Source organism: Propithecus coquereli, unplaced genomic scaffold (genome assembly GCF_000956105.1).
Source record: "Propithecus coquereli isolate 6110/MARCELLA unplaced genomic scaffold, Pcoq_1.0 Scaffold22, whole genome shotgun sequence".
NCBI lineage: Eukaryota > Metazoa > Chordata > Mammalia > Primates > Indriidae > Propithecus > Propithecus coquereli.
This window is the reverse complement of record NW_012147189.1, coordinates 9,241,534-9,264,619: the sequence shown is the minus strand read 5'-3', so window position 1 is coordinate 9,264,619 and position 23,086 is coordinate 9,241,534. Positions and strand designations below refer to the sequence as shown.

General features: G+C 35.3%; 1 protein-coding gene across 1 annotated transcript in view; it reads left to right on the top strand.

The window, feature by feature from the left end:
* The window catches only part of KIAA0825 (KIAA0825 ortholog), a 355,397-nt gene that overhangs the window by 32,404 nt on the left and 299,907 nt on the right, over window positions 1–23,086 (top strand). The window contains exons 4-5 of the mRNA XM_012644751.1: window positions 13,153–13,314; window positions 21,376–21,467. Of these exons, the coding sequence (XP_012500205.1) occupies window positions 13,153–13,314; window positions 21,376–21,467 (254 nt within the window). The remainder of the gene's footprint in view (window positions 1–13,152; window positions 13,315–21,375; window positions 21,468–23,086) is intronic.

The window sequence follows — 23,086 nt, the reverse complement described above, 5'->3', positions numbered from 1 at the left end:
TCACACTTCCAGAGCTGAATGCCTGTGCGTTTGGTCCCTTGGATGTTCCACAGGCACTCCAAACACAACAAGAATAAACTGGAACTCCTTATCGTATCCCTGATCCCTGCTCCTCTTCCCCGATCTGAGTTAATGCCACATAATCACTCAGACAGAAACTACGACTCATTCTCTCTGTCCCCCTCCCCGCCATAAAAAGAATCCCCCAGATTCTTAATTTTTATTTAAATTTTGCCTCACCACCTAAATATTTCCAAGTCTATCTCCTCCTCTCCATTTCTGCCATCAAGGTCTAATTTAGGTTTTTATCATCTCTTATTTATCCTGTTAAAATTGTTTTATTTTTTAGTTGGATTCCTGACCCTTATTCTTGGTTTCTTCTAAGACATCTGCCAAGCACACCTTACCCCCCTGTTTAATGCTCTTCAGTGGCTCCTCATCACTGTCATCATAAAGCTTTAGCTACTCAGTTTTGGAAAGCAAACCTTCCTGCATCTAGCACCTGCCTTCTTCAGCCTCGTCTCATGTCTCTCCCACCTCATATTTTTCACTCTGCAGTAACACTGAACTGACAGAAGGCCCTGCTCATGATATGATGTGTACCATCTCCTACCCTCTTCCTCCCCTTCTTTGCCTAATTCCCACTGATCCTTTATGACAGCTCATGTGTCATTTCTTCTAGGAAGCTTTGAGCTTGAGCCCCTAATCTTGCTCCCACAGCATCTTTATATGGCTTCTCAAAGCTCTTAGCATATTCTATTAAAATATCTAATTAGGGGTATGTCTCCCCAATGGACTCTAAGCACCCCAAGAGCAAGCATTATTTATTTTCCCCAGCACCCAATCCACTGCCTAACATACGACAGGAGTTCAATGAATATCTTTTTAACTGAACCATTTGCTTCAATCAATATCTGGAGGTACAATACTCTGTATTGGTAATAGAAAACTAATCAACTTATTAATTGAGCCCCTACTGTTTAAAAAATGTTACGCTAAGAGCAATGGAGATTCCAAAAAGTGTAAGATCCTTGCTTACAATCTAGATTGAGAAATACAATATGAATATATGAAAAGCTGCTGGAATTATACAGACAAGAAGCTACAGAGTTCTGAGAAGAAAGTGATTCCAGGAAGTAGGAGTCTCTTCTGACTTCTGTCCAGAGTGATCAAGATGAAATGGAACCATGTTGGTTGCAGGGTGGGCAGGAGCTGGAGAAACAGAAAGCAGGAATTGATGAACAACAGTGTTCACTATCTGGTGCTTTCCTACAATGCAGGGGGAATTGTTGGCTCCGAAATAAAACTGCAAAGTGAGAGACGTGCACAGAGAATGTATTTAGAAGGCACAAGACAGAAAGAAAACCTGGGCCTTGTTTCTCAGGTCTCCTGGCTTCTCCCATGTCATCATGCAACCCTGAGAGTTCCACGTGGTGCCTTACTGTATATCTCAGTCTCACTCTCTACCATCCATCCCCAGCTTCACCCTGGAACAACTAGTAATATTTCTTTTGAGAAAGCTACTTTCCCCCAAGCATTTTTTCCTGAAGTTTGAAATAAATTTAAAGCCTGATTTTATGTGGTGTCATCAAGTGCCTTCAAATCCAGGAGGTAAAAACGACTAACCCCCAAAGAAATATGGGGGGCAAAAAGCATAAAGACCATATTAAATTAATTACTAAGTGATTTATATTAGACTTTAACTACATTAGCAATTCAGGGGAGGGAGATTTTAGTGTAAAGAAGAGCAAGCTAGAAAAACTTCATGAAGATTTGGACTTGAGTTTGGCCAGGAGTAGACCTTGAATAGGCAGAGGGAAGGTAAAGGGCTTCCCTTGCAGTTCAGACAGCAGCAGCAGTAGAGATTACTATGGCCTGTTGGAGACAGTGAAGAGAACTGTGATTGGCACACAGGAGCTGTTTTATAAATAATTGACAAAGGCATTAGCCAAGCCTCTGACTTGCAAGTGGCATCTTTATTCTTTCATTCTTCATTTCTGCTGCTTATGCAAAAAAGGGAAGAGTAGTTATTAAAAGAAGAATGTGGTAGTTCACACAAGAAAAGAAAGAGCTAAACAAACCTCTGGAAGGACAGGAACCAGAGGATTTCTGGAGCAACAGGAACTTAGCATTCTAGCTGTATTTCATCATCTGTTGTCTTAGTTTGTCCCTTTGTGATGACTTCTCTCTCTGACCAATTTATTCACTCAGTGGGTGGTCCCTGACAGTTTCCTGCTGACATCCTAACAGCTTCCTGGTACCTCCGTTCAGAAAATCTCAAGGAAGGCCTCTGATTGGCCAAGGAATAAGCTTGTTATTAGAAGAAGAGGGAAAGGAGTGCTGGGCACACAAAAACTGAGGTGTCATATAATTGAACGACTGAATGAAATGATGTGCTATCTAGCCTAAGAACAGATTACCAAGAGTCTTAAAAGCACATCCTTGATGTTTAAATTATACATGGTAGTTGTTAAAGGCTTTTGAGCAGAAAAATAACTTGAGTGTTTAAGAAGTGGAACTTTTCCAGTGATATGTTAAGATTTACCAGAATGGGGAGAAGGATATAAGGAAACCACCTAGAAGAACATTTTTCCCCCCAGAACTCCTAGTGTGAATTTTGATGAAAGTTTGCACTGAGGCAAAGCCATAAAAATTGAGAACAGGATGGCTAGCTGGGAATATAAAGACTTAATAGAGATGCAACAGAGCAGTGGCTCTCAGAGTGTGGTCTCCAAATAAATCAGCAGCAGCATCACCTGGAACAGTTAGAAATGTAAACTCTCAGGCTCCACCCCAGATTCACTGAATCAGAAACTTTGGGAGTAGGTCCAGAAATCCGTGTGTTAACAGCCTCTTCAGGTGATTCTAATGCATGCTAAAGTTTCACCAAATACAGTGTATTCCTCTTCCCTAGTGTCTCACGGCCTTTCCTCCTTTCTCCTTTGCATCTACTCTTGTCTTCCTTTCTTCTTCATCACAGCCCAGCCACCAACACTGGATCCAAAATGCAATCTATAGCGAATTTTTAAATATTTGTGTTTATTGAGCAAAGCTTTATGTTTTTATTGTAATATAAAAAATCAAGTAAATCTAAGATCTGTTTATAAGCTGAAAGAAAGAAAAACTAAGTAGCTTAATTTTGCAGGTATTTTCTAATTACTTTTTTAAATTAAAAAAAATGTTCCCGTGAACAAATCATAACAGAAAAACAGAGCCCAGTATTGACCAGTTATATCAAAATAGGATGACAGTCAACTACTGACATTTTCTTCAGTTAATTTCTTATCCATGGACTTCTTTTGACACTGAGTTTTTCTTATGTTTTGAAAGTAATGTCTTCCTTTTTGCCTGAACTAAAATAGTTAAAGAGAGGTAAATTTATAAAACAGAGATGGCCACAGGAGCTGACGGTAGCTGGTATGAGGCATGGCCCTGTGTAGTCACCCCACCCTGCTTTCAGATCTGACTCTGTACCTCCCTCCTGTGATGGCAAAGTGGTGCCTATCACATGGTACCTTGTGCATTGTAGGCACAAGGCAAATCTTTATTGAATTAGCAAGTGAAACCTGCTTAAAGATACTTTTTGTAAATCTTAGGCTTTTTGAGGGAAAGGATGATGTCTGCCACCAAGGTGCTCCAAAGTCATCTTTGAAGTTTGAAGGAAATAAAACTTTACTTTTATGGCTGAATAACTATTTCTTAGGTGAGGAAAGCAGCTAAAAAGGTAAGATTAACTATAAAATTGACCCTACAAAGTGCCGTCACACCCCTGCAAAATGTCTTCCCTACCTCTCAGGTACTCTCTTAGCTCATGAGTACAGCTTTTCAGGTGGGTACAGGGGATTGCTATGATCACCATGGCTATCTCTTTTCATATGAATTTTAACATACATTCATAAGCATTATAATTTTCCTACCTGATTTAAAAAGTGTGAATAGAATCTTACTCTTTATTTTTTGGTATGAAAGAGGAGAAATTTCCAATCTCTTTTGAAAGGTTATTATTCAATTAGAAAATATATTAGGAAGCACACTCAGCAGGTGTCTCAACTTAAATCCATCTTTTTGATGATGGCATTATTTTTATTTCAGTGCTACATTTTTAAAATTAATTTAACATGTTATATTAAGAACTGATAATGTAACTTCTCTGTCATGGCCTATTGCTTTAAAAAATGAAATATCAATTTCCAAGTACAATCTGAGGCTATAGTAAAAATGAATTGTTAATTTAGTTTAAATTTTTTCTGCAATTTTTAGCAGGATAAGAGAAAGTAACACATATGATAAGAGATAGAATTAACTGAACTCCCGCAAAATTTGTAACTGAGAAGGGGATATAAGGAAGATATTTCATTAATAATATACTATTAGCATATGATACTTAAAATGTACAACCCATTTCATGACACTAGAGATGTCTTTTTATTAAAATGTTCTCTGAAAGGGTCAGCATATCTAAGTATTTACAAATGGGATTTAAACCAGCATAATAAAACAAAAGTCAACTGAGAAAATATTCAGAAAATTTCTCTGGGTACAGCTCTCAATTTTGGCTGAATTGAAATGTAAGCCATTCTTTGATTCGCATCTTCAACTAACAGTGGCCTAACAGTGGCCACCTCAGAAGTCAGATATTCTCTCTCATGTTCTCAGTCAAAAAAACAAAATAAGAAAGATAGAATATAGGAGAGGGGCAAGAGTATTATAACCTTGGCAAACAAGCATGAAGTCAGGTTTCTTGCTAATGTAATACTGACAGCTTTTGCCAGAGAAGAGGGAACAGAGTGTGGGAGAATTGTGTTATCATTTAGCAGTAAGTTTAGGTAACACCCACTGGAGCCAGTGTTGGCCTGAGAATCATAAAAGGGTAATAGTAGAAGCCGTTTGTTTTCAGTTTTGCTCATTGACCCAAAAGAATAGCTTCAGGGTGACTCTATCTTCACCCTTTTTAGCCACTTAGGTTTCTCTTGGTATGTAAAATAAGGAAGATACATGCTATATTGGCCCCTCCAAAGGGAAGAGCAAACCTCCCTGTCACATGGGGGCTTTTGGTGGGCTGGGAGAATTTATTCCAAATCTAGTGTTTGTCTCTGTCCATACATCTACCTCTCTTTAGATCATGATTACTAATCCTCTCACTGGGTACAAAATTTAGTGTAACAACTATCGCCTAGAACGATCAGTGAAAGAAGGTATAGAAAATGCACATATAGTATATATACTAGCAATTTAATTTATTCTAATGGAGCATTTTAGTTGTCATATTCCACTGTGAAAGCAGTTGCCACTTTGTACTAATCTGTGTGTTTGTCTGTCCTGAAAGGGTAAGGCCATTAGTTATTCTTCAATATATCCCATCACCTTCCAAGGCCTGTGTAAGAGAGTGATCCGTGTAAATGTTTTAGGACATTTAATTTTATGACATGGGAAGAGTGATAAAGAGGTTATGAGGTAGAAGCTGGACAGGACCTATTCTTCTTGCAAAAGGAAGTAGAAACTTCTAGGGACTACAGGTGTTAGTGGGAAGGAGATCTAAAGGGTCTACTTCTGATAAAGTCAGATGGATCAGGCAGAGGGCCTTAATCAGATGATCAATAGAAGCCTAAGGCCTGAGAACCTCTTAGAATTATATGCAAAGCATTGCTTCCGCGAACACAGATGCATCGCGTGTGTTAGATTCTAAGGGAGATGATGATCGCCCCCCTCACAGACACATACACACATGCACACAAACCATGGTTTTGAAGGGTTGACACAATAAAGATGCAGTGGAAGGTCTTGGAGTGGAGGGGCCATTCAACTTTATGAACGTTGAGATGGAGTCCATTAAATAACAATAATAATATTTAAAGTAGTTTATAGTGAAAGAGGTCCCTGATAAGATGTTTAGGGTTATTTCTCCCCAAAATATATTTTTTTTAAATTGGCATACAGTAATTGATGTGAAACTCCTTTAATTACCTTACTAAAAGAAGCATGTTTATGGTAGGAAAAAAAGCCAAAAAAAAAAAAATGAATTAAAAGAAGTTGGTTTTGTCTCTGACTCTTGCCAATATGTATCATTTTGAAATCACTCATTCATGTAGGAGGCACTCTGATGGACAATGGGAATGCAATAATGAGGGGAAAAGATCTCTGCAGGAGACAACTCCCAAACTAACAATTATGATGTGACATAGTAAATGCTAAATGAAGGTATGTGTGAGGTAAAATATTAACAGGAAGAAGAATGGAGAGTGGGAGCCTAACCTGGCCAGGGGTGTGCGAGCAGGCTTCTCAGAGGAGCTGGAAATAATATCTAACATTTGCATAGTGCCTACTGCCTCCCAGGAACTGTTCTAACGTGTTAACTCAGTTAAACCTCATACACTGTGGAGGCAAAAAGAGACAAAATAACTTGTCCAAAGTTACACAGCTAGTGAGGAGCAGCACCCGATTTGAACCCGAGCCATCTGGCTCATGGATTCCATGTGTTAGCCCTTCTACTGTACCATCTCTTGTGCTTCAGGTAACAGTACCACAAAGAGCAGTGCATCACGTAATAAAACTTGGTGTGGGGGCAGCCAGAAGTGAGGAAAGACAGAAAGACAGGGAGGAGTCCACATCCCGGCTTCTAAGACTTAACTGTTTTCTGAATTAATATTCAGATTTATTAACATTTATGAGGCTTAGTTTCCCTGATAGTTTCTTCTTCATTCTTTCACCATTTAGAAGAGGGGTCTGACACTTCTCTGTGTGCAATCTAAGTTTCCATATATTCAGCTCGTGTTGGGTTATATTTTCAGTGAAATTCATAGATGCTCACTTTATCCGTTTAATCATTTATTCACTCTTTCATTTACTCAATTTATTTTAAAGTTTTACCCTGTCTATTCTGTGTGGTATATGTGGAAGCCTTCTCAAAAGAGATGAGAAGAAACAAAGGTCACTTCTGAAAACTAAGATGGAAATATTCTTTGTCTCAGTTTTACCCCCAATACTTTCCTAGTCATATAAATTTGCAAAATAAATAACAGTTACAAAAATAGTGGTTGAGAAAAGGGGAAAAAACAGTTTCAATTTCATTTTAGTGTATGTGATAAAAACAATGCCTACAGATCCTCCATGATTTTCCAGCTACCTATTAGACTTACCTGACAAAGAAGGTTTTTCACAAACTCAGGGGCATGGTGTGTGCTCTCTGCTTCTCCTCCCGCTGTGGCTTCATGGATCCTCCACGGCACACAAGGAGGCCAGTGCTTCTTCAGGCCACTGGTATTCACTTAGTGGTCTCCAAAGTCCCACCTGCACTCAGGAAGGGACTTGGGTACTGGGAAAAGTGAAGCTCATTATTTGTTCCTATGTGGTCCTAGCTGACTTCATATAATATTATTTAAAAAGTTTTCTTTACTGGAACAAATATATTCCATTTGGATTATGTCATGAATTTCATCTGGAATAATAAGACTTTCAGTAGAGTTTGTGTATCACCTCTTTTTACATCACTTGTCTTGTGGCACTGAGAATACCTCCCTCCTGAAAATGGATCCATTTACAGTCAATAATAGGGTGGCTAATGTTCGGTTTTCTTGGGAAAACTGAAATGTGCACCTTTTATCCTATTATACAGATCCACCAGCTTCAGATTATCTGATTTTGTAGCTTCTCATTTTCTCTTGTATCTTACTGCTATTATTAACAAGAATTCTGTTGCTAATGCTTTTGGAAAATAATATGTGTGCTTTCAGCCACTACCTGTATTTTTATGGTTTGTCTGATTTAGCTGGACTTTGATATTTATTCCAAATGCTGCTTTGTTGCAGATCAAATGTGAGGAGCACTAATGTCCCTCTAGATTTATTTTCAGTGTCCTAAATTTTTCTAGAAGAGAATGAGGTTAATATTTTAACTATTTAGTCACTAGATGTAACTAATAGTTAATACCTTCAAGTGTATAGTCTATAGTCTATATTCTTTATGAGTGGTATATCTATATATGTGTGTATGTGTGTATTCATATATATAGAGAAAGAGAGAGAGAGACTTTTTAAATTTTAGGACAACAGTTTTGAAAATATCTGTGCACATTTTTATAGTGAAATTATTTTTCTAAAGTATAATTTTGGCCAGGCATGTTGGCTCATGCCTATAATCCCAGCACTTTAGGAGACTGAGGCAGGAGGATCACTTGAGGCCAGGAGTTTGAGACTAGCCTGGGCAACACAGTGAGACACTGCCTCTACAAAAAAAGAAAGAAAGAAAGAAAGAAAGAAAGAAAGAAAGAAAGAAAGAAAGAAAGAAAGAAAGTATAATTTTATTTTTTAAACATATACAAAAAAATCACATTTTAAAATGAATTGTATCAATATGTTCTATCAAGTTCCCAGCCCATTATTGTTTTTTATATCCTTTTGCACACATTTTCTATATTAGAAGTAATCTTCAAATCCATCTTGTCAAACAGAAAACTGTAAAAAAATTTATAGAATACTGTAAATATTTATTTGTGAACTTACATCTATAAATATTTTTGTTTTGAAGAATGTATTTTTGGTTTGGGTATAAAATCTTTCATTTTTCTGGGCCAAACGTAGCTATTTCTAGGACTCATGGAGGTTCGTTCATTCATTTTGTTTTTTAATCAGTTTTTTTGAATGCATACTTTGTGTAAGAGATTATGCTGGGTTCTGAGATACTGTGGTGAATAAGCTGGAAATAGTCTCTGGCCTCATGGAAATCATTACACATTTGTGAGGAATGTGTCTAAAGAACTTCAGCTATTGTTCAGGTTTTTTTTCCTAACAGCAGTTCTTCTTTTGCCCACGGCAAATACATAGGATATGCTCTGAGAAATTTCCTACAGGTGTTCCATATTTCTTCCAGAAATAAAAAAGTCATAAATTTCTTGACCATGGAAACAGTGGAGTTTTGTTTTGTTTTGAAAGTCATTGATGTTTTACACAATACCATCTTTTTGGTTGACTTTCGAAAACCAAACTCCAGGTTTTCCGTTGCCCAGAGAGTGATTTTTAACCACAAGAGTTTTTAACTAGTGATCATGGACCCCTCAGGCAGGGGTCTCAAAGCTAGTACAGAAAACTCACTTGAGTCACTTGCTTAAAATGAATATTTTTGGGCCTCATCCCACAGAGATGCTGATTCATTAAATCTAGAAATGACCCAGGAATTTGCATTTTAATAATAATAACAGAAGATCCTGGATCATACTGCCCTATGAGAGCATAGATGGACTTCAGGTGATTCTGTTTAGCCCTCAAACTGTGACTACATCAAATTTTTTCAATGACATGATCTAGGAGGATTTGGAAGACTTTCATTGGTTTCTCAAAGGGGTCTGCAAAAATACTATGATGATATTAGAAGCAGCATTTTGCAATAGAAGAGGGTACTGGTAAAATCAGCCACACAACCAGTAACAAGAACCCACAGTGAAAGGTCTAACAATGGAAGGAAAACCTACAAAGCAGGTATAAATACCCAAGTTGTACAGTAATCCAGAGCAGTACCCCCCAAAACAGTTGTTTTTGAGAATAGATGTGCTGGTAAACTGGTATTTGTTGGTCAAAAAAGTATGAGAAATATTATGTTTCAAAGAATATTATAGAAGTAAATAGAGACTTTAATATGATAATTGCATTATGAATCACTGTAAGGAGAATTAGTATGTAATATTTCCCAAATTTATTTGATCATAGAGCCCTTTTCAAATGATTATCTGTTTGAGAAATACCCTTTAACAGAGAGACAAACATTAGGCCCTGAGTGCAGCATAGAAATTAAATTTCATCATGACTCTGTCACGAAGAAAAATTTAAATTGTGTTGTAAATACTTTAAATAATAGGAAAGCAAAGAATTTTATATTGCACTGTAGAAAAATTCTTATTAAAATTATACAGAAGGAAAAAAACCTGCAACTATCTAGTTATTATTTACATGAACTTATGCATTATTAGTTGATGGCAAATTAAATAAAGTCTTGCTCTAAAATGGAAATTTAATTTTTTTCTTTGTAATATTGGGATTTAGGATGAATTTATATTTCCTAGGAATCACAGAGCTCATCCTATATCCAAGCAGCAGTCATTATTTCAGGTATTTCACAGCAGTGATTGGTGGCAGGCCAAACATAATTGCCTGTATATAAACATTTATGTCCAAGATTTCTTTGAAGCAAGACGGGTCCATAGTGATTTCAATCAATCAATCAATCAATCAGTCAATCAATCAATCAAGGCCAGATTGCCTTAGAGGGGAAAAGGGAACTCCTGGATTGATTGTATCCAGATAAACTTTTCTGGAGAAGAGAAACTTGGACTTGGAGAAGAGAAACAAATAAAATTAATACTGAAAAAAGAGGGAAAGGATTAATTTAGAGAAGGAAAACATACAGGGAATTTTTGCTGGGAGAAACTCTTTTCTGATTTGGTTAACAGTGAAGAGTCTAAGGATAGAAAAATAGATATGCTGTGCAGGTAGAAATCATGAGCTAAGTTGTGATGATTAGGACACTAGTCCTGTGAGATACTGTAGGGAAAATAAGTCAAATAAGTTTGGGAAATGCTATTCCATCCTTTGTGTTTAATTTTGCTTTAATTGGCCTTTCACAAAATGAATTTATCACAGAATTATTTTCCCATAAATTAAGAACCCTCACAATACCCCTTGGGAGAACACCGAGCTAATAGTGATAGGAAATAAGGACTACTAATTAATGGGCCTCCACCATGATCATTGCTTCTTTGGGACAAAAATGATTAGATTTAGGTCATACATATTATTATGTCCTTTTTCATCCATTATAAAGATTCACTGAATTAAAATGGATTTACCTTTTAATATTGTTATATTTCTGAAATACAAGATTCTTCTAAATCCAGGTCATGAACATAAGACCTCTTCATGAAGAATCCTCAGACCCTACATACTTTTAAACAAATAGCACTCTTAGGTTATAGTGTTTTGATTTTTAAAGATTTTTCTTGGGGTGCTTCTTTGCTTACCTTATAAACATTCACAATACTCCCAATTTAGAATTGAGCCAAATAAAGCCTCTTAAATATGCTTAACTTCTAATCGAACTATTGAGTTGCCTTTCCTAATAATTAGAAAGGATTCTTAAAATCTCTGAAAATTTGGTTAATAAATATTTTAGGTCCAAAAGGAACTTTAAGGTTTAGAAAATTAAACTAGCCTCTTAGCTACATGAGCAAAGCTTAAAAGAAATCAAACAAACCAAATGGAAATCGAACAACAACTAAATAAAACATAATATATTATATTCTCTTTTTATTTTTGGGGCATGTTTTTTCTAGAAAAACCTTAGTTATATATGTTGCTTATACATGCTTATGTCCCCTGGTATGCCTATACACGAGTGGTAGATGTGAGTAGGGCTATTTAGAGATAGGTTTTAATGTATATGAGGCTAATGTAAATTTAGAGATGAAATAGTACTTTTGTAGGCACTTGTAGATTTTTTTAAATCCTTTTTTACTCTTCCAGAACAGGGCTAAATTCTACAGTTTAAGTTGGTAGACAGCTTTTTCTCATATTACCTACAAAGATACCATGATATTTTTGGTCCTCAGTGAAGAACGATATTATATGGCTACAAGTTGATGCTAACATTTTAAAATTTGACTGAAGTGAAATGGATCAAGCATATAATTGTTACATTTCTGGAATCTTCCTTCTAAATCCATATGATGAAGTTATCTTTTTCACATGGAATCATCAGACCCTACACAATTTCTGAATCACAATCTCAGTATTTTCTCTTCAAAGACACTTTATGTTTACTTTATAGGAGTTTACAAATTTTCCAATTTATACTTAAGCTTCAGGATACTTCTTAAATATATGTTTTAAGAAATGGCATTAATAAAGGAAGGATACTTTAAATCCTTGAAAACTTAGCCACAAGTGCTATTTGGTGATGTCAATCTAAAAGGAAAGCAACAAATTGAAGTTGTTTGGGAATATGTAATAAGTGAATTATTTTCCATACTCTGAAAAGTATAAGGTGGGGTTTTTTATCATATTAAAATGGCAGTGTGACTTGACTAGTAGCAGAATTACAAAAGCAAAAAAGATCAACCTTCGTATTGGTGGTATTGTTTCTTTGCAAAGAGTAGCTATATCAAAATTATTTAGAACAGAAGTTATTTTTAAACATGATTTCATGAATTATGTAGTCAAGATCCAACAGCTAAATTAATTTGCTTCTTTTTAATGACAGGAACACTTTTAAGGTCTTGAAGAGTATATCTTTTATGCAGTCTTTGTTTTTTTAGAGTTTTATTTTAATTTCAGACTTACAAAAAGGTTGCCAGAATAGTACAAAGAATTCCTAAATTTCCTTCATATTCACATTCCTCAAGTGTTAATATTTTACCTCATTTCCAATTTTGCTTTCTCTCTCTCCTTTCTTCTCAAAACGTTTTTTTTTCCTGAACTGAGAACAGGTTGCAGACATTTAACCTTATATACTTTAATGTGTATTTCCTAAAAAGAAGGACATTCTTTTTCATAATCATAATACAGTTATCTAAATCAGGAAATGAACAGTCATGCATTAATAGCATTGGATTGTAGACTTCACTCAGATTTCACCAACTTACCCCAATACTGTCCTTTATAGCAAAATAAAATACTGATCATGTATTGATTTCAGTTATGCATAATGCCTTTTTAGAGTCCTTTTGACTAGAACATTTCCTAGTCTTTGTGTTTTCTGACATGACACTTTTGAAAAGTACAGACCAGCTGTTTTATAGAATGTTCCTCAATTTGGGTTTGTTTGATGTTTCTTGCCTATTAGATTCAAGTTATCCCAGACTAAAAAAAAAAAAAAAATAGAATTGTGTAAGATGTGATTTTAAAACAACAAATTATATTCCTGTTTATTGCTCTCAGCATCAATATAGTTATTTAATTTCCATATTTGCATCAAACAGAATATTCACCTCCAGCTTCCCAGAAGAAAAGATACTCCTAGGAGATTATATACGTTTCTTAATGAACAAACTTGGTTTAATTATGGAGAATCTTGTTAGTTTTGATGGTTTATGGAATCACATAGATCGTTCTAATATTTACTGAGAAAACAAATAAAATGTACAGCAGTATTGAACTTCTCTTTTCACAGTTACTCCTGAAAGCCCACAGAAAGGAGGAAACTTCGCCCTCACCTTAGATGAACTCGAATTCTTATCACGGCTCATACAATCCTTTTTGAAAGTGGAAAAAAATGTTCAAGAATTGTTTGAAGAAATGTTTTTATCACTCAAGATACTGAGAAATACTTCAGGTAATATGCTCTTTTGTTTAAATTTATAAAACTATAATTTCTCTCTGTTTTTGTTTCCTGCCTCTGTGAATCCATTACTTGAAAAAAAATACATGATAGAATTCTTCAAATAAGCATTCAGTATAATGCACACCATAGATAACATTTTTATCCTTTGTACTTGGCCAATTCCTTAATTTTAATTGGCAAAGCATTGTATGTTGATTTGGGATAATTGTCTTTAGCTACAATCAGATCAATTTTCTTTTTTCAAGTAAACACAGACTGTCCTATGGCCAAAATAAGCAGACTGGATGATCAAGTAGCCCTCTTCTGCCACTAGCAGCCAGACCATCTTGAGCAAAACATCTAGTCTCCCCAGACCTGAATGTTCTCATACTCAAAGTAATAATGTGGGACTAGAATAATTTTCTCTGTGTTTTCCTTCAGAATTAGACACTTCACAGTCTAACATGTTATATAGGATTGTGAGAGTTAAATGATTTAGTGTATATACAGTACTTAAAAGAACATGTAGCTTATCACAAACTATCAATAAATATGAGTTCAAATAGTAATTATAATGATATAATATGTTATTTTAAATTTAGTTAGTCTTAACAAAATCCCTTTGAAGAAAGCTGTGCCATATGTATTGACATAATACTGCTAACATTAATGGTAGAATTTAAAGGCACAATGATTAAGGTACGTTCTCGGTTGTCATACATATATTTATAAAGGTTTTCATCTTTATCGGGATGAAATGCACAAAGTTCTCTTTTACATGATACCATATATCATTCTAAGGAAAATATAAATATATACAGTGGCTGTATCTGCAAAACCAAATGAGGGAAGCAAGTGATTAACAATTTGAAAATTTCAACCCCCAAACATGATTTCTTGGTAATAATTACATTTATTTCACTCAATATGTTTGCCCTGGTATTTCTTTATTTACTTTGCCTGTGAAAATAATGTCAAAAAAGTTATAGTGTTGGAGTGTGTTTTATGTTAAGCATAGTTTAGTGGCCTTCTACATTTCAGGTTAAATGCACTATTAAATTATAAAGTAAATAGTGTAGATCACTCTTCCAAATTTGGAGATAATTTGAAGAAAAATGGAAGTGGATTATAGATTTCTGAAGCTGACAAAAAAAAACCCAAGGGGAAAATAATAAAAATATACAACAGAAAATATGAATATTAATTAAAAGCCAGAATAAAAAAGTAAATTTAATTAAGAGATACTGTGAGCCCTGAAGGGTCTTTTAGATGGAGTTGACTGGGTGGTCAAAGAGAGATCTGAGTAGAGAAATATGACATCCTAATTATTGATTGACATGTTCGTGTCTCAAGCAGTTGACATTTGGTGTTGGTACTCACCCATCATGCCTGGCTAACATTTGGTATCTCTCATCCACATCTCTAGTGGATCTTTTCTAAGGTATGGATCAAGAAACAGAATGAACTGCAAAACATCTAGGCCCCTAGTCATTTGGAATCACCTTCTATTGGTCCTAGGCCAGGCCCTTGGAAAATTAGGTCAGTTCTGAGAACTTTATTCTTCTTAAGGACAGCCTAAATTCAAAACTAGAATTGTGTTAGAGAGCTATTGTAAAGATACAAAGCTGAAATGGCCAAAACTGAAGTAAAGATTTGACATACCGATTTCAGGAAAAAGGAAAAAAATTTTGAAAAAGCTGATTCAACTCCATTAGATTGAGATCAAACAATATGGAGACTTGCACTCACTCTATATTTGAGGGCAACGGTTACCATTCCTGAATAAAATCAACAGAGCAAATATATAATTATGAAACAATATAGTGTCTTACCCCAAAATTGTTATCATATAAGCAGTAAGGCAGACAAAATAACTTCAGTATCACATTAATAATGGTGTACTATATAAACACCTTTGTGGGTAATTAAACTCAGGCTGTAGAAGGAATTTGGAAGGGCAAGTATAAGAAATGCACGACTACTAGAACATCCCCTTGTGATTTATGTACTCTTCATTGTTGAAATTCATATTTTTTGGTAACAAAGCCAAGATTGATTTAATCTGACACAACTTTATGTAAATGACTCCCTGAGAAGAATGATCTTGAGGGAGATTGTCAAGAAAAATCTTAAATGTTTTATTCAGTGTATCCAAGTTAATCAATTCTTATCAAAAGCATTGGTTTCTTAAATCAGGAAGGAAAAGATTTCTTGAAAGATGATTAAAGAAACCAAATGTATCATAAGTTAACAATTGGGTGTTCCTGATAGTTAATGTTTTGCTTAGAATCCTGTGCAGGAGAGAATGGAAAAAAAAAAAGAAAGGAGCAAATCATTTGGTTTCCTGTGTATTTATTTTGATTGGAACATATTTTGCTAATAAAGGTCTTGGAAACAGTTGCCTACTATGTCTATGTAACCCAAACAATCTGATGAAAAGTGAGGGTTTTTTTTTTTCATTGTGCAGATGTTTTTAAAATATCCAAGTGCTTAACATCACATAGAGAAAATATAAAGATGATTAACCAAATATTTTACTTTTTACTTTGATGTTTAATATTGTAGACTTAGACAAATTGGCAGTTCTCTTAGTAATTTGAATGTGGATAAGAGATTTTGTAGAGACACAAGAAATATTTTCTGAGAAAGAAAAGATGTTTACTCATTATATTTATTTATTTTTGTTTGGTCATAATTTGATGGTATTCCATTTTTGTCACTTTAGAAAATGATAGGACATTGTTTGACTATTATGATGCCTTTCTATATTAGGTGATGATATCTATGTCGTGGTCTCGGGTTTGATTTATGGGACATTTCTAATGCTCCTTCAGAATAAAGTTGTTCTTTGGGCAGTTCCTCAATTTTTCCAAAGGTGGCATCTGAGATTTATCTAAACCAGGAGGTTTCTTGGCCCTCATTTTTCTTTAGCCCCAGCAATGACAAAGAGCAATGGCTGCTTCAATTGGATGTAAGAAGAACACTTAGGGTTTGTCTCAGAAGAATCAAAGATTTCAGATCTTCTGAAAGATTGTTTGTACTCTTAGGGGGTCTTAAGAGGGGTCAAATGGCTTCTAAGAGTTCCTTAGCTAGATGGTTAAGGGATTGTATTAGGGAGGCGTATGTAGTTAAGGTAAAGAGGCTCCCAGGGTTTGTAAAGCTCATTACACTAGGACTTTAGCTGTTTCTTGGGCAGAGAGGTCGAAGGCTTCCACATTGGAAATTTGCAAGGTGGCCACCTGGGCTTCTCTTCATACTTTTTCATGGTATTATCTCTTGGATGTAGTCTCTTCTACAGATCCAGCTTTTGGTGGGAGGTTGCTTGTGAGCCAGAAAAAGAACAGTGAAGAAAAGAAAGACTTGTAGTTCCCATTTAGAGCTGCCAACAAGGCACATTGCTTTGTAGTGCACACAATGGGAACCTATGAAGACCAATTTGGGTGTGAAAGTGGATGTCACAGGGAAGTACTGTCAACCTCTACTCTCTATGAAAGAAAGTGGCAGTGTGGAAACTAACCAGAAGTGTAAAATGAACCACAGAGAACTCTGTAGGGGAAGCTGTTGAGCAGCTGGTATTCTTGTGACCCTCTGCACTCTTCTGAGGTTCTTAATCTAGGCATGCTCTTAAAGTAACCAATGTTGATTACATGCAAGTAACCATATTTTACAGCAATGAGCCAAAAATGGGCTACTTCGTCTAGACAATGATAATAAATGTTTAGAATTTTCAACATATTTTAAATATGTGAACTAATTCTCTACATGTTCACAGAGCTCATAAAGTTTTACCTTGCCAAATTTTGAAATTGACCGTTTTGAATTCCAAACAAATATAAAAATGCCACCATTCCTTAAAACCACAAGATATCTTATTAATGTGGATTCTGTGTTACTAGTCCTACCTAAAAAGATCCCTCTTGCTTCTCTGTATAGAATTAAGTTTTTTAAAATATCTTTTAATTTTGGGGGGTGATTATATTTTAAAGATTATAATCTATGATAATTCATTTTCTATCTTATTATAGAATTGCTCACCGGCAAGAAAAAGAAGTCTTGGAAGCTTCTTTTTTTTTCTTACTCATCTTGAATATAGACAGATGGTTTGTATAAACATCTGAGCACATTACTTTGAGTGAATAAACATAATGTATTTGGGAGTGAAATGATAAATACAAGATAATTAACTTTTCCCATAAGTCTTAAATTATAGCGGCACAATGGCAGATAGTTATTTCCAGAAACAGATCTACAAAGCTTATACTTCAAACTAGTGCTATTTTTCTGGGGTAAATGCCTTTTAAATTAGCTAGTTTTATGAGCTATCTAAAGAAAATAAAATGACATTAGAATCCAAATGTTGTCACTTCATGTCATTAAAAACTTGATCTTTATTACTTTTTCTTCTTTAAAAATTATTTTTGAATAATACCACATGCACATAGTAAAACTTTTGTACAGGACAAACAAATAACTAGTTTTGTTTATATCCCCATATTAAAATAACTCAAAATCCTGTCATACTATGTAGATGGTCTCTTTTATTAAAAATTCAGAAAATGTAGAAACACCTCTTTCTTTCTAACAGCCGAATAGTTTTTCATTGGTGCCTGTATCATAATTTAACCAGCTATTCATTGACGGAAATTTAGGGTTTTTTATTTCCTCTACCTTTGCTACCACAAACAATGATATGGCAAATTTCCTTGAACTATTTTTTATATAGTTATATATTATAGTTTATAATAGTGCACAACTATATCTGGAGGGTAAGTTTCTGAAATGGAATTGCCAAGTAAAAGGGTATGGTCATAAAAAGTATGAAAAGATAAGCCACAGACTAAGAAAAAAATATTTGCAAAACACATATATGATAAAGGACTTGTATCCAAAATATACAAAGAACTCTTAAAATTCAACAAGAAAACAAACAACCCAGTTTAAAAATGCATGAAAGATCTGAACAGACACCTCGCCAAAGAGGATATACAGATGGCAAATAAGCATATGAAAAGATGCTCAACATCATGTCATTAGGGAAATGCAAATTAAAACAAGATGCCACCACACACCTATTAGAATGGCTAAAATCCAAAACACTAACAACACCAAATTCTGGCAAGGATGTGGAGCAACTCTCATTCATTGCTGTTAGGAATGCAAAATGGTACAGGCTCTTTGGAAGACAGTTTGGCAGTATTTTACAAAGCTAAACATAGTTTTACCATACTATCCAGCAATTGCACTTCCTAGGTATTTATCCAAATGAGTTGAAAACTTACATCCACACAAAAACTTGCACACGAATGTTTATAGCAGCCTTATTTGTAATTGCCAAAACTTGGAAGCAACTAAGTGTTCTTCAGTAGGTGAGTAGATAAACAAGCCATGGTACATCAATACAATGGAATACTATTCATGAATAAAAAGAAATGAGATCTCAAACCATGAAAAGACATGGAGGAACCTTAAATGCATACATTGTAAGTGAGAGAAGCCAATGTGAAGAGGCTACACACTGTATGATTCCAGCTATATGTCATTATGGAAAAGACAAAACTGTAAAGACAGTAAAAAGATGAGTGGTTGCCAGGAGGAAAGGGGAGGGGAGGAGGAATGCATAGGTGGTGCAAAGGGGATTTTTAAGACAGTGAAGGTATTCTGTGTGATACAGTAATGGTGGATTCATGACATCATGGATTTGGCAAAACCCATAGAACTGCAGAACACAAAGAGTGAACCCTAACGTAAACTGTGGACTTTAGTTAATAATAATATTTCAATATTTGTCCATCAGTTGTAACAAATGTACCACATCATTGCAAGATATTAACAACAGGGGAAACATGGCAGGGAGGAAGTGTGTGGGAACTTTCTGCACTTTATGCTCAATTTTTCTGTAAACTAAAACTTTTCTAAAACATAAAGTCTATTAATTTTCAAAAAGTGGATATTTTGAGAAAGATTGTCAAGTCAGTTTGTCATACCTATTTTGACTTTTAATGATATTTTTGTTGTGTGGAATTATTTTATGGTTTCTGCATTTTGTGTCCTAAAAAGTCTTCTCTGTATGAATCCTTTAATGGGATTTTTTTTTTTTTGAGACAGGGTCTTTTTCTGTTACCCAGGCTGTAGTGCAGTGGCATCATCATAGCTCACTGCAACCTCAAACTCCTAGGCACACCAGCATGCCTGGCTAATTTTTCTATTTTTTGTAGAGACGGGGTCACACTCTTGCTCACGCTGGTCTCTAGCTCCCAGCCTCAAGCTGTCCTCCCACCTCAGCCTCCCAAAGTGCTAGGATTACAGGTGTGAGCCACCCTGCCTGGCTTTTTATAGATTTGTAGTTTCAATTTTCTTTATTTAAAAATCTATGATTAATCCATATTTTATTTCAATTAGAACTGATCCTTATTTAGAACACCATCTTCTTAGAAAGACATCATAAAATGCAAACCGTAGTAAAAGCATTTTAAGTTAAATGGTATAACACTTGAGTCTAAAACCTTTTCTATGTGGTGATGTGTCTTGATAAATGGAACAGAATTCTTAAACTGCAGTCATGGGTCCATGGAGTTCGTGAATGAGCTTTACAAGAGGGCCTGGGAATCCCCAATTGTGTGTGTGTGTGTGTGTGTGTGTGTATGTGTGTGTGTGTGTGTGTGTGTGTGTGTGTGTGAGTTATGCACACATGGCTGCCATACGGTTGTATTGTGCGCTTCTGTGTGTAGTGTTTATCACTTTAATCAAGTTATTGGAAGTGTTCACAAATCCAAAAATAATTACAAAACACTAGAACTGAAGAAAACTTTTCCTCAGAATAGACTCTGATAAAAATTTCCCAAAAGGGTGGTGCTATTGCCTACCAAATGGAATATTTGCTTTTAGTGTACTTTATGTACAAGAATGTTGGTTTTGAAATTTGCTTTGCCCAGGGCATAAGGAGTAACTAATTCTTACATAAGGAGTAACTAATTCTTACCATTCTTAGTAAATTAGAAAAAAAAGAAAAATTCGACTGTCTATATAATTCATCATCTTATACTAAGTCTGAGGGCAAAAAAAGGTAAATGCTAAATTATTCATATTGAATCAAACTATCATTAATATAATCTTAATGGAAAAATGGAAAGATTTCTTTTGGAGTGTTTATTTAATACGTTTTTGTAGATCTATTTTTTCCCATCAAAAAGAGTTCTGTTAATTGTGAAAAATAAAAATGAAGGAAATATTTTTATTTTAGGAGCTAGGGATGATTTTATATCTGCCCCAGTGTTTGTGTTTTTCAAATGAATCACAAATATGCTTAAGAGTATAATTTTTCTTTTTCTTTTTTTATGTTTTTGAGACAGGCTCTCACTCTGTTGTCCGGGCTAGAGTGCAGTGACATCATCCTAGCTCACTGCAACCTCAAACTCCTGGGCTCAAGAAATCCTCCTGACTCAGCCTCCTAAGTCGCTGGCACTACAGGTGCATGCCACCATACCAGCTAATTTTTAATTTTTACAATTTTCTAAATAGAAACAGGTCTCACTATATTGCTCAGGCTGGTGTCCAACTACTGGGCTCAAACAATCCTCCTGCCTTGCCCTCCCAAAGTGATGTTTATCTATCTATTTTTGTTCTTTGTTTCAAGAAGGAAAGTGTTAATGTCCTAGGAAACACCACCAGTTTTTAAATGTGTTACGTTAAAATTGTTTTTTAAATGAACAAGGAAATTAATATTTACTCTGTACTCTTAACTTACTCTACATTATCATCATGAGAATGGATTAATGACAAATGGGTTTTATTTTACAGATTATATATTCACGTACATTAAATATGAATATATCTAGCACACAGATTTCATCCAGCTGTATATGGAAAAGGACTCTAGATATCTTAATTCTGCCATTATTATAATGGTGACATAGCCCTACATTTTGCTGACTGTGTATGTGTAAGTGTGTATGTGTATATATACACTGTGGATAGAGCTTCTCTACATAATTAATTTTAACCAGAATCTATTAATCACATCCAGTATGTTTTTCTTATAAATGTATGTCTGTGTGTTTCTTTTCTATTTCTTAGGAATTTTGGAGAAATCCAATAGAGGAGTAATAGAGAAACCTAGAACAAATGAAACCAGTATTTATTCAGAGCAATTGCTACCAGTAAAAGAGGTAAGTGAGGAAAAAAGGGTGGTTTTTAAAAATTCATATATAATATAATCACCATATGTCTGTGAGTCCATTATGAATCAGAATGCCTTGAGTTTTGTCCTTTGCCACTAAAAAAATAATTTCAGATTGAAAATTGGCTTATAAGTTTTTGAGAAAATTTAATTTAGTGGGGACACTGTTCTGTTGTACAATCTGTTCCATGGGAGGAGTAGGGAGGTGGAAGTCAAGAGATCTTTGTTCTCATCCGGACTCAGGGTCTGCACTTGGAGAATGCAGGCTGGAGATGATTGTTGAAAGGTGAGGAAATGGAGATTAAAAAGGGAAAGGAAAGAACAGTTTGAACTGGCCTCATATTTTTGTGTGCCCAACCTGTGCTTGTTTGTTCTCAAAATCCGTTACCGTGCTTCTGCTCTGCTCTATATTGTAGAGAATTACATCTTCTAGGCTCCCTTGCTTTCAGGGTTCTGGGAAGGTTTGGCCAATTGAATGCATTGATGGATGACTGGAGTGTAGGAGTTATAGAGAAGCCAGGGTATTTCTTCCCCTCTCTCTGTTTTAGGGAGCAAGTTGTGACTTCTCTGTTTCCCCCATGAGCCCCACTGCCACCATACAGCCCTCCCTGCGTGATTCCAGTTCCACCTGGCAGGTCTGCCTTTATCTGCAACTGGTGGGAGCTGGTCTCCCACACTCAGCCCCCTTCATTTGTTCCTCTAGCCCAAGGGTTGGTTGTGGCTTCCTATTCTGTTAATATCTGTCTTGCTTCACAGCCTATCCATATTTGACTCCTCAAATCTTCTATCACCTGGGTAACCAACACACTACATTAAAGTTCTTCCTTTTGATATATCTTGAATGATTTCTGTTTTCTAAGTGGATCCTTACTTATATACTAGGTAAATATTTAAAAAATAAGATAACATATCGTTTTAGCCTAGAAAGCAAGAGAAATAATCAGGAAATTCAAAGTTATACATTATGCTTTAACCAAAAGTCAAAATCAGTACCAAGAAATTAGATGATTACTTTGTGTACAGAACAGAAAATCGTATATCTCTTTTTTCTTGGATCATCTAGTAAATGTTCTCTATTCTAACTGGAATATGTCTGATGACAAATATCAGCTGGGAAGTAAGCAAACTATATATCATAAGAATAATAGACTTTTAGAAGGAAGTTTGAGTAAGTAAAGGTTTTCAGTTTTCTTTTCTTTCTTTCTTTCTTTCTTTCTTTCTTTTTTTCTGTCAGGGTCTTGTTCTCTCACCTAGGTTGGAGTGCAGTGGCCTGATCATTGCTCACTGCAACCTCAAACTCTTGGGCTCAAAGGATCCTCCTGCCTCAGCCTCCCAAGGAGCTAGGACTACATGCATGTCCCACCACACCCAGCTAATTTTTAAATTTTTTTGTAGAGTTGGGGTCTTGCTATGTTGCTCAGGCTGGTCTCAGACTCCTGGCCTCAAGCAATCCTCCTGCCTTGGCCTCCCAAAGTGCTGGGATTATAAGCATGAGTCACCATACCTGGCCCAGTTTTCTTTTTAAAGAGGAACTATTAATGTGCTTGTTTTTCAATATTTTGAAAAGAGACTTCAGATAGGCCAATGTATTATAATCATATATAAATT